At 40.3% G+C, this 12,760-nt stretch overlaps 1 protein-coding gene across 1 annotated transcript in view; it reads left to right on the top strand.

Moving 5' to 3' along the window:
* The window catches only part of anks1b (ankyrin repeat and sterile alpha motif domain containing 1B), a 207,286-nt gene that overhangs the window by 61,208 nt on the left and 133,318 nt on the right, over positions 1–12,760 (top strand). Inside the window, exons 4-6 of the mRNA XM_087174490.1 lie at positions 4,770–4,922; positions 7,217–7,355; positions 9,163–9,180. Coding sequence (XP_087030616.1) covers positions 4,770–4,922; positions 7,217–7,355; positions 9,163–9,180 — 310 coding nt within the window. The remainder of the gene's footprint in view (positions 1–4,769; positions 4,923–7,216; positions 7,356–9,162; positions 9,181–12,760) is intronic.

The following is a 12,760-nucleotide window of genomic DNA, read 5'->3' as shown; positions in this document are numbered from 1 at the left end:
TGTGCTACTGTGATAGAAAACTGAAAACAAATTTAATTTACCCCACAATGATTTCTCTTTAAGTTGCTAACTTTACATAAATTTCCCCAATACACTGGCAGCCCTGGAGCTGTGGGGGTGGGGGGCAGTGGGAATACTTTTCAAGATGGGATCTAGGTCATCGATTAGGAAAATGTAATTATTGATTTTATGTAAACATGTCATCATCACCACCTTTTAGTCATCAGCTTAGTATAAACAGGAAATCATGTGATATTGTCTCTTGTCTCTTTTCTCGCTAAGATGAGAAGATTGATACTCATGTCTGTACAGTAGGTGTTAAGCTACAGCAAGCAGCCAATTAGTTTAGCTTGGCATAAAGACCATAAACAGGGGGAAGTAGTTAGCCTGCCTCTGATCAAAGGTAACAATATGTGCCTACCAGCACCTCTTTAGCTCACTAAATGACTTGTTTTATCTTGTTATATATTGATCTTCTCATCTGACTCACGGCAAAAAAACAGACAAGTATATTTCCGAAAATGTCAAACTATTCCTTTGATGTACTATATATCACACTCTACACCTTATATATGAAAATAGAGAGATAAATTCACATGCATAATTGAAGACAAGAGTGAGAAGGGGAAAAAACATTTCACCTTGTGTGTCTTCTCTTTTTCATTCTCTATTTATTTACCCAGCTCTCCCCAGGCAGCCGGCTGAGCTGCTGGGATTATGAGATGCTGTAACATAGACGGAGCTCATCCTGCATATCAGTCCATCAGCATTAACACGGTGTATGTTCAAATAAATACCTCTGCGCTTCAACCGCTGTGGTTTCATTTCAGCCCCAGCCTGTCTGATAAGGCTCACTTATTTGCATTGGTGTAGCTGTTTGTTTGGTCCCATGCAGATAAACTGAGACAGCACTGATAGCGTTTACCATGGGAAATGAGTGTGTGCAGGTAAATGTGTTGTAATGCCACAATTTTGAATAGTTTCTTTGTGTGTGTCCTTCAGTTAAGAAAGATAATGATGGAGATGCTGCTCTTATAACAAAGATGTATCATAAAGAGTGATAGTGAATTGATAAACCCATGCAGCTGTCTTGATAAAAAGAGCAAGGACAAGCCGATACATTTCATTACTCAGCCTCTTTATATTTGTGACCATTAACTGTATATCAATGCTTTCACTGCTGCAAGAAAAGCACTGACATCCATTTGTATGGGCATGTCAATAATTTGCTGCCATGCCTGTTGATGTGGCATTAGTAGATGGCCGTTGCTCAGAGCCCAATCAGCAACAATACACTGAGCGCTAGATGATATCGGAAAGCTGTCAGAGCAAGCATAATGGAAATATATAGCCCACTCTGAGAACATGGACAGAGGATTTTCTCTCCTTCTTTTCCTCTACTGCCCTTGTTCTGTCACTCTGTGTCTCTCTGTTCACCTCTTTGTCACTCTTCTCTCTGTCAAGGAATTGCGTTTTCCCTATCTGAAGCAGCGTGTGTGAGGTGCAACGGATTGGACTGACAAAGCTTTATTGTTCATTTAAGGATTGAGAGATGGAATGGATGAACGGTTGCAACCAACAATGGAAGCAATCTTTGTCCCACTGGTTATCATATCTGTGTGTGTGTGTGTGTGTGAGAGAGAGATTTGTTTGCTTTGTTACTTTTGCATGCTTGTTTTGTTTTGAATCTGAAAATGTTGTCATTATCATTCTGTGGTTTAAAGTCTGTTGCATAATCTGTGATAAATGTAAATTGTTGTTGTATTGAAAAGGTCCAGCAAAGTCCACCACAACGTCCGCCTAGCAGCTGTCCTCGAGCGTTCAATCATATGATGACCCTCTTGTGCATGGAGTTGCAAAATTTCATGGACATAGATTTCCAAACTTTTCATCACTTTAATGACTTCTCATTGAGTTTTAAAGTTTATTCTTGACCTTTGAAACAGCAGTTGACAAAATAATGTCAACACAAGGTCCAGTAGCTCTTCTGGTGTTCTGGAGCTTTTGATCAACTAATTTAGATCAGTTTAGTCTGTAAAAAAACTAATAAATATAGGCTCTTTTAAGAAAAACCAAACGCATAAAAAAAATGTATTTTTCACCTATAGTTTGAACTCTTCAGTAATCATTACTGTACAAAATACTCATTTGTGATTGGCTGGTGGATGTCTGTCAAAATTGTGCAAATAGTTTGGGTCAAAGGTCTAATCACTGTCTTAAATTAGTGGGCTTATGTGTAATATCATCTGCAACCAGAATTCCCCAGGCTTCATATCATATCACCAGTTGTTAAGCTCCCTTTTTTTTCTTCAGCATGTGTAAAGGGTAGGCTAGAAGTGTGATAATACACTCTGAAGTGTCTTTAAAAATAATAGGCTCTGTGGTGGAAAATGCCACCAGTTCTTGTCATGCTCTTTTTCACCTCCACCTTGTTTTAATGTAGAGAAATACAGAAATATTTGTAATTGATATGGTTGAAATATATTACAGGTGGGCGTTTAAATTATCTTTTTTCAGGTGCTGTTGCATTTAACCTCGAAAAATCTTGATGACAGATAAATGACCTATTCTCCAGACACTGCACTAAATAATGTTAGAAGCAATGATGACTGATTACTCTGCATTTCTAGTGGCTTGGGACTAGGCAGGAGTATATTACTCTGATGAAGACAGTATATACATTAGATTAGAGAAGATGAAACTTGAAATGATCCCTCGGGAAATTGAATCACTTCAGTGGAAAATAGTAATATAGTAGAATATCCACACAGGAACGGAGCAAATGGAGTTTAATCAACACAATGCAACCAACAATTACACCAGTAAACTGTGATGAATGTGAATTATAGTGTGTGTCAGTGTGTGATTATCGTGCTTACAGTACACTGGATCTGCAATCAGACCTGCTCTGGAAGGTTCCACTCGATTGTGAATGGAGGGGTGTGCAGTCCAGGGGGGAAACGGATGTATCTGATTGGTTGAGAAGGGAAAGCTCTCAAACACGATGTGGTGTTTTTGCAGCTCTGTCACGTGTGTGTGTGTGTGTGTGTGTGTGTGTGTGTGTGTGTGTGTGTGTGTGTGAGTGAGTGAGTGAGTGAGTGAGTGAGTGAATGAGAGCGTTTGTCTTCATATAGGGGCTCCTTCTGTTTTTTGCACGTAAAGTATCTCTTCATCTCTCTCGCTCATGGCTTTGAGGGGTAAATGAAAGTAGGGCCAGGAGTGAGATGGGGAGGGAAGGAGGGAGAGCTGTGGCTCTGTGGAGGAGGAAAGTAACAAAAGGCACTAGATGAGATATGAGCAGTGGAGTGTGGTCATGGTGTATTCAAATTTTATCATGGAAGTTTGAGAGGTCCATTCAAGGCAGGAAATGTGAGGGAAATTTGATAAAGGGATGGAAAGAAAAGTGTGGGGGGGTGTCAAGGAATTTTACAAATGTGGCACATGATAATATGTCTGTATTTTGATGCGTGCAACATTAATTTCAAATGTTGATTACAGGAAAAGACAAGTTACCGTTTAGAGAGCAACCTATCACTAACTGTTTTGTTCCGTTTTGTTAAATTTCATTCTTTCAGCCTGACATTGGGGCTTTATTTTGTTTTACCCTAACCAAACACAAGTTAATGGACTATCTGTCCCACTGACTTTCCCCAGTGGTCTCCTACTGTTTACCCATGTTTTTGCTCATTCTCTCCCACCATTTTTAACCTAATGTTAAATTTCATCCACTTACTTAAAATGTAGGTTTTGCTTTTGGACGAACACCAGCAACAACACAGACACACATGCATTCTCCCCGCTTTTGATATTATTCACACAAGCCTACAATATATGGTTGCAAGATTATCCATTCATCGAGTATACACAAATTTAATCCCTGTATTGCTCTCTCTTTCTCCCTCTTCTCCTCTGTATGGTTATTCATCATGTCTCTCTCTCCCTTCATGTGTTTCCATCTGCCCAGTTTTCTTGCCATTACTGGGCTTTTTTCACCCAGAGCTGCTGGACCTCAGGGACCATCAACAGTGTTCTTGTCTTGACAGGGGCCCCTGGAGACTCGGAAAATGGCCACAGTTCTTCTGTACATGAAAACCCCCTAGGTTCAAAATAACCTTTACAAACACACAGGCTTACCTCCCAGACATTTCAGGCCAAAGTGTGACCAGGATATTATGTAGTGTAAATTGAACTGCACCTTATATTGTTGGCTTTGATAAAATGTGTCATGGTTGTTAAAGTGCTGCTCGATTTTTTTTTTTTTTTTTTTTTTTTTTTTTTTCCCTCACACCCTTATGACTTAAATGTAACCTTCTAATTCATTCACACAGGGCATAGTTAGTAGAATTTTCCTTGTAATTATTTCTGGATCAAATCTGTTAGTGCACGGATAAATAAAGCTAACTGCCATTTCCTCCCCGTTCTTCTTGTCTTCCCATATATTTGCTCCACCTTTTAAATCACCACATTCTTATGTCTCATTATTATCCTTCTTCTCAAACCTTGCTCCATCACCTATTTTTCAATCCTTTTTCAATACCATCGCCTGCCTTTCTTTCTTACTTTTGACCTCCTCTGCTGCCCCCACGCATTCCTCCATCCTTCTTCTGTCATGTTTTTTTACTCTCTTGCTCTCTTCGCTTCATGTCTCCATGCCCACTCTTCATCATTCCCATAATTCATACATCCACTCCTACCACTTCTCTCATCCCTCTTTCTCTATTTTTCACCCTGTCCACTGTCAATCATTTTTTCCTTTCATTCTTCCACAGAACCATGAGAGGGAAACGGCGCTTCACTGTGCAGCTCAGTATGGACACTCTGACGTGGTCTCAGTGCTGCTTCAGGAGCTGACTGACCCCACGATGAGAAACAGCCGACAGGAGACGCCTCTAGACCTGGCAGCGCTATATGGACGGCTGCAGGTCAGTGACATTGACGACACATTAGTTATGTGAAAAGAATAGTGAGCTGATGGTGCATATAAATATGTGAAATGTATGCTAAAGCCTACCACATAATCTCACCTAAATGACAGTGTTTATAAAATGACAGTATAACGTAAAACCAGGAGAACATCCACCATCAAATCCAGTCATAAACGTCTGAAACATCAACACCATCTCCAACCCTCGACTGCTAACCCTCCGTATTTACCTGAAAGACGTATTCTCAAGTGGCTCATGAACATGTAACAGTTTGATAGCAAGGGAGATAAATGAATATTTGACCCTGTTAAACTTGACCTTTTGTTATGTTCAAAGGGGAGAAGCTCAAATCTCCATAGAGGATAGAAAGGACTGAATGATTCAAGCCTTTGAAGTTAATGAGAATGCCATGGTCAGTACAAGGGCAGTGCACCCCTAATAACATTTGGGTTGCAATGAAAATTTAATTGTAACTTTTAACAAAATTTGTGAAAAAGTCAAAGGTAGGAATAAAAATACTGGGGGTGGGGCCAGTGAAAGAACATATTTTTGTTGTTGCAACACTGGTTGGGAGGGTGGGATCTGGGGGGTATACGTGAACCTCTGCATGCATTTTATATCCTGGTGAAGCTCCTTGCCGGCGGGCGAAAAGAAGCAGCTGGTGACTCCATCTGCATTTTCCCCAGGACAACAGTGGGTGTTAGCAGTGACAAGGACCATAGTGCTTGGCAATCAGTTGTTCCAAAGTGGGAGATGCTGTTGATTATTTTGAATATGGTAGAAATATGATGAAAAGAAAACTTCCTCAAATACTTACTGTCCTAGACAGGCAGACAGGTACACATTTTTTAGAACTGCAACATTACTCTTTTGTCAAAAATGTGACAAAAGTGACGCACTCACAGGTACACACTCACTGAGAAGCTGATGCTACAAATGCCTGCTGATGTTTAAAAGCAATCACACATTTTCTCTGCTAAGGTATTGAGTAATTGCAGTTGAGCCATACAGGTTTGTCTGAGTGTGAATGAATAATTTATAAAGGCAGCACATTATTTCTCTCTCTCTCTCACTCTGCATAATAATGAAGGGAAATCCCTATGGTGGAAACCACTGCTGCATGGAGATGTAACTAACACAGGGCAAAAGTTTAGTATATACACACACACGGCACGCACACAAAGACACGCATCAGAGGAGGAAGCTTTCCTCTTGTTGGGATGAGTTATTAAAAGCACCATCCATGATCAAACAAAAAGGGTTGCTCCACTACCGCAGCTCAGAAACATCCTCTTACTACACGCAAGTTGATTGACAGTTCTTTTAATACAAAGCAAGTAATTGAACAGACCAACACTTTATTTTAATTTATGATTGAGTGTGAAAAAAGCAAATTGCTGATATTTCATCTTCAACTGACCTTTCGCTGAGCGCCAGCCCACCTGGCAACTGTTGCTAAGCTTTTCAAGCTTTTTTAGCGGACTTGTTATTATTACAGCAACACATGATTAATACATAGACGATATAATGCTAAAAGACAAAGCCACATGTCCCAGGCAAAAGTAGCATTCTTCCAAGATGCTGATCCATATAAAAGACATGAAAAGATGGAGAAGGATTGCTCACATATTGCAGAGTAGAGCTATAGTTGGCCCTAGTTTTACTGCACACTATTTCTGTATAAATAAAAATATGATTGTTATTCCTACAGAACCAGAATTAACTGAATATTGAGAAAGCTTAGTTGGATCTGGATCTCAGTGTAAACTTCCAGAAACCAAATAAAGCCCAAGTTTAATCCAGTTCTTATACTTCTTCTTTTGTGTTTTGGTATTTAGAAAGTCAAAAAAAAGACCACAACCCTAAATCCAAAGATTTACAGGACTGCCTTGCTCAGAAATGGTCGTAAGCTGTGATTTGAAAAGACTGATGTTCAGGAAAGGGGTTTTTACAAAGGGTCAGTTACATACCTCAGTGTATTGGATCAAAACTTGCCTATTTGTCTTTGACAGTGATATAAACATTAAAACACTGGTACATAATTTCTACTGCACGTCTTCCATAAATGAGTTCTCTGAGTGGGATTACGTAACATTGCTGCAAAATTAAAGAAGTCTTTTCTCTTTGTTTCTGATGGTCTGCCAACAACATTGTTACTGTGTCTCTTTTCTGGAGAAGATCAAACTTCTTCCTCAAGCGATTTAACTTTCGTGGTTACAAAAGGCGAGTAAGGAGCTTCCTCTAAGTTTGCTGTTTTGTCATTTGAGATGTTGCTATATTTTTGTGCGCAGGTGGTGCGCATGCTGGTGAGCGCTCACCCCAACCTCATGACCAGCCACACACGCCGACACACTCCGCTACACCTGGCTGCGCGTAATGGACACCACAGCACTGTCCAGACCCTGCTCGAGGCTGGCATGGATGTCAACTGTGCGGTAAGAAAAAAATCATTTGCTGATTTTAGCTGTTAGTGTCCTCTATCAGCATCCAAGGACTTTAGAGATTTCTGGCACAAATTAGAGTGGCCTGTTATGGACAAAGATAATAATAATAATAGAATAACAAGAATAATGCTTTTCGTTTGCTCTTTTCATTTGGAATAAACTATCTTCCTTTTGACAAAATTGCATTTGGAAAAAGTCTTAGTAATATCTTTTTACGAACCAGAATTACGTGGTTTGTTGTAAGATGCATATTTTTTCATGGAGACAAACAGCAGGTGTTTTGTGATTTTTGTATTATCATGAGTAGCCTCGTCAATATATGTAGAAAGATGTGTATTCATTAATGTGTTTTTTAAAAGATACACATTTATGCGCAATTACAGAAACATAAACAAGTTAAAGAAATGTATGTATGGCTTGTAGGTGCCAGTTCTGAAACAGAATTGAGTTTTAAAGTGGGACTTGACTTTGACATTTTCTTTGGATTATCTGATGTAGCTGCGAGTGGAGAAGGTGACTAGAAAGATATCTCTTTGTTCTTTTTGTCTGAGTAAATCTTTCAACATCTCTGTGAGTCTGAATCTCCTTCCTCCTCTCATCTCTGCTGTATGTGAATATTTTCAAGGCTGCTGCCTTGCGTTTTTAATGAAAGAGAGTACAGCTTTGTGTTTTGTGTATATAATCCACCACAGGCATAAATGCTTGGCAGATTCCCTTTTGAAAGTGTGTCTGTGTGTGTATCAGAGAGCATGTATATGTGGTGTATGCCTCCCATGGTGTGGTGGTGGAGAAGGATGAATAATTGATTTGGAGGAAAGACTGAGAGTGCAGGAGGAGGAGGAAGAAGAGGAGGAGGAAGAGGACAGGGTGTTCCTCAGAGGTCCTGAGAGTTCACTGTCTCCTTTTTCCCTTTACATATGCTACATCATCAGTCAAGAAAATAGAAATGCAGAGTCACCTACAGTATATGGCGCTTCATTGCTGCTGAGTTTCTGCCATGCGGTTGGGACAGCTCTTCCCTTCATTCATTTACATTTTGTCTTATTGCGTATTCTGGATTGTCTAGATGATTCAAACGCAGCTTTGTCCTGACCCTTTCTGGGCCGTTTGTTTTTTTTTTGAAGCCTTGTCAAAATGCAGCCACGCTTTGCTGCTTTCCTCAACATAGTTTTCTTTCTCTTGAGACAAATTTCTTTGACAAACTAGAACATTTGACTTCTTCACTTGTCTTAAATGTGTAGAAAAAAAAACCATTTGTTGTGCTAATCAGTCTCTTGAGACTGTTACAATTGAATCTTTTCTGATAATGTGAACATAATAACTTTTCTTTCCTGTTAAAGTCTTCAAGGAGTTTTTCCGATGCAGTAAACAACCAAACTTCACCAGATATGTACTGTCTGTAAATACCTAAATCCACATGCACTTGTACTTGACTACACTTGGATGTTTTGTAGGAAGGTCTTATATCATGCTTAGATTCTTGTTTTTTTGTTTAAGATTTTTTGAGCACTTTGATGTTGTTGACAGTGACAGTGTAGAGGAAGACAGGAAAGGCATGGGAGAGAGAGGGGATGATATGCAGCAAAGGGCCCAGGCAGGATTCGAACCCGATCCGCTCTGGCAAGGACATATCCTTGGCGCTCACGTAGATTATTTTATCGAGTCTGTGCTGTTCGGAGATCATGAAGGATTGAAGGAAAACCAGCTTCAAGGGTTTCAGTGCTCAGTCAGTCTCAAAGTCCCCAGGAAGCTCCTGAGTCTGAATCAAGAAACAAGACAGTTCAGATGCTGAGGTGCCACAGAGGCAGGGAGCAATCAATATCAGGGTTTGCTCAACAAACATGAGAATAAACAAATCCCACAAAGCATTTATACAGAAAAATCCCCTTTTGCACTGAAAGGTTGATACTAACCGTTTTGTTATTGTACAGTCTGAGACTATAGTCACTTTGAGTGTTGCCAAAATATGAGCTGAGTCGTTTTTAAATTGCTACAGTGACATATGGCATAACAGATGCTACATCTGACCATATAAGTACAGTTGATATACAGTATATAAAACAAGTAAAATAGCTGTCTAAGTACAGTTAAAGGCGGAGGAGGGTCTGTGACTGCCAGAAAACAAGTCTGTTGGGGGGGAATAGTTTGTCACATTCTGCCCCTGCCCTCCAGAATACAGTATGTTCAAATCTGTCAAACATATTGCAACTGCAGTTTGGCGGATATGGCCATGTGTGTGGATTTCATCTCTGGAAAGACAGAAACAACTTGACCTGTTGGATATGGGAGTCGATCTGGTGCTCTCACACTGAGGAGATGCATGACTCAGCGGCATTGTGCCCATCCTCTCCGCCTTCTGTCCTTGTTGCAGTGTGTGTGTGTGTGTGTTTGTGTGCATTTGTGCTGTGATCTGAAGAGGACTGTTTCTCTGCAGGGATTTGGCCTCAGGCTCCATGTGTCTAGTGAAGATGAACACTACATGCCTTTGATTTGCCTCATATTCTGCACTATACATGCTGCTGCAAAGTTCTCTCTCTCTCTCTCTCTCTCTCTCTCTCTCTCCCTCTCTCTCCCTCTCTCTCCCTCTCTCTCGTTGTCCTCTACCTAGTGATGATAAGCATTGCAATCCTTTGATACCACAAATTGTCTCTGCAATTTCCCCTTCACCCTTATTTAGCTCTATCTCTTTTTGACTGAAAGTGATGTGTAGAAACTAGACCATCTTTCTCTTTTTCTCTCTTACCCCTTTAATACTGACACAGTAAGGACTAAGGCACATTAAATGATGAAACTATTGCACAACTGGTGAGTGGAGTCGCCCTCTGGGTGGGATAAACTGTCTGGTCAATTTAAGTGAAGTGGACAGACATTTCTGTTAGTGGTATTGTCATTTAATCACTGGTAACTCAGTTATGATCGCTTGTCTCAGTCTTGTTATAAATATGCTCACTGTATTCTGATTTCAGGTACCTAGATAAACCCTTAACTGTGGTTTTAAGAATCTCAAATGTATAAAAAGTGAAAGATCTATATGTGCACAGTTAGCATACAGCTACATTACATTAGCTACAGATGTAGGTGAGATGTTTTATTGTTCTTATATGCTGAATTAGGGATTCTGTTTTATTAAAACGTCTTTAATTTCTGATTAGTTACATGATTACAAAAAAGTTGAGTTATGTTTTTGGATGAGCACCTTTTTTGTGGTAGATTTTGCAAGATTGTTTGCTTGTTAAACGTCTGTATTTTTATGTGATATAATGAATTACAAAAGTAATCAACTGATTCTTTGCAGGACTAGAAAGTGGAATAGTATGACATGAAACCGTATGCAAGTTTCTGATCATTTTCTGCAGTGTGTGCTGGTATGTCTTCATCTATAGTTATGTAGTAGTTAATCAGGTAAACAAAATATATGATAAGAGGTCACGTGTCATGGTGACAGTCTGCTGGCAGTTAAGAGGACAAGTTGGACTGCTGCTCTTTGGTTACTGGTGATGAGATGCTACATTTAGCAGTGTGGTATCTACATCACTAACCTGTTACAGCAGTGTTATGTGAATAGGTTAAAATCTGGCCTGCACTACAATCAATCTCTCCGTCTCCTCTTCTTGTCTTTTCCCCTTTCTCTTTCTTTCTGTAGAATTTTCTGCAAGGCTGCAGCATCAGAGTGGTGGTGTGGGCGACTCACAGATGGCCACCTTGTAAATTGTCACAAGTTGAAAGCTGTGTGTGTGTGTGTGTGTGTGTGAGTGAGTGTGTGAGAACGATAGTACAGGTCAGTAATTGGAGTCAAGCCATATAGGTCTGTCTGAGTGTGAATGAATAATTTATAGAAACGGCACAGTCACTCTCTCTGTGTCTTTCTATGCATCTCTCCCTTTTTCCTTTTCTGACTGAGGGGAATTCCCTATGGAGGACCTTGGTTGTGGGAGGGCAGGTAGCCAGCACTAGTCAAAAGTACAAACACATGCACACATAAACACACCAGACTGCCTTTTCGAAGTGGACTTGAGAAATAACATCTATCCCATCATCCTAACGTCAGCATGCGACAGCTACATTTCTGCCAGCAGTTCTGAAACAGAAAGTCATCTGCCTTTCAATGCCCGGAAACTCTTAGAGAGTGAGAATCGCCTTCCTTGTGACATCACTGCATAATCGCCCTGGGAAACAGGACGGGAAGTGGTATAGAGAGGGAAGGTTAGGAGGGCAAGTTGTGTGTGTGTGTGTGTGTGTGTGTGTGTGTGTGTGTGTGTACGGAAAAGGGGGTGGCTCATTTCCTGCACTCCCACCTCCTCTCACTTGTGTGCATGTGGGTAAAAGATCGGCTCCACAGGCTAGACATCCATAGTTTAATACACTGTGACGCTGCAAATGTTACCACTCACCTCTTTTTTAACTTGGGATTTACAACTGAAATAATCGCTTAAACTAACCGGACCATTGACCTTTGACCTTTCAAGGGCATAGCTGCATCTGGCATATTGCCTCATTTCTCCTTCAGTCCCTTCGCTGTGGTGATGAAACTTTTGTTGTAGAGGAAACAGGACGGCTACAGTAAGTTTGGCTTTCGCTGCAGTGGGTGTTGATCTGGTGCAGTGCTGCGTTGAGTTGAATTTCCCGGCCGTGTATGTAACAGCAGACCTGGCTGTCATCCAAGTAATTTGTCTTCATTAAGCCCGGGAGTTTGGTTCAGTCCAGGTTTTCATCTGTGTTGTCAAGAAGCCAACTGTGAAGGATGCAATAGATTCAGCATATTATGTATGTTGCTGCATGTGTGTTTTCTTTTTTATTATGGCTGCATGTAGCTACTCATATGTGTGGGTTCAGGTTCAACTCTTTAGTGCCCCTTCCAGCAAGGTGTATGGGGCATTATTTTAAAGTATTCAGGGTGTAATTGAGACACAGAAATATACTGTCCCCAAAGCTTTAGAGCAATAACTACATGGATAGCAATACCAACATGGCCAAAATCATTGTGTATAAATGTCATTGTTGTCATTTTGAAATAAATTCTCTTGTCATGTCCTTTGACCTAGAAAGCACAGGAAATCTGTTTGTCTGAATGTTACCCAGTTGTCTTGAATTCAGCGGATACAATACTGGGGTGGGCAGATGCTACTGTGATAAATACAATTGACTCGACTTCGTACCCATAGTCCTGGCACATCTAAAAAATTTGAAGACAAATATGACAAAAAAATTAAACTCACTAAATCAATGAGAAAACAGTATTATGTCTAATTTAGAACATAGACGCTATGTATAAGATTTGAAAATGTCTGACTTTAGTGCCCTCTTGTGCCCCCCCCCCCCCCAAAATGCATAGTGATTAAACAGCTGTTTTGTATTGTGGCTCCTGAGTGTTGCTCTGTCAAAAGGGGCCTT

The sequence above is a fragment of the Seriola lalandi genome, unplaced genomic scaffold (genome assembly GCF_002814215.2).
Source record: "Seriola lalandi dorsalis isolate HSWRI2012SDOR001 ecotype SW California unplaced genomic scaffold, Sedor1 jcf7180002054357, whole genome shotgun sequence".
Lineage (NCBI taxonomy): Eukaryota > Metazoa > Chordata > Actinopteri > Carangiformes > Carangidae > Seriola > Seriola lalandi.
Note: the sequence above shows the minus strand (reverse complement) of the source record. Positions and strands in the feature narration are given on the sequence as shown.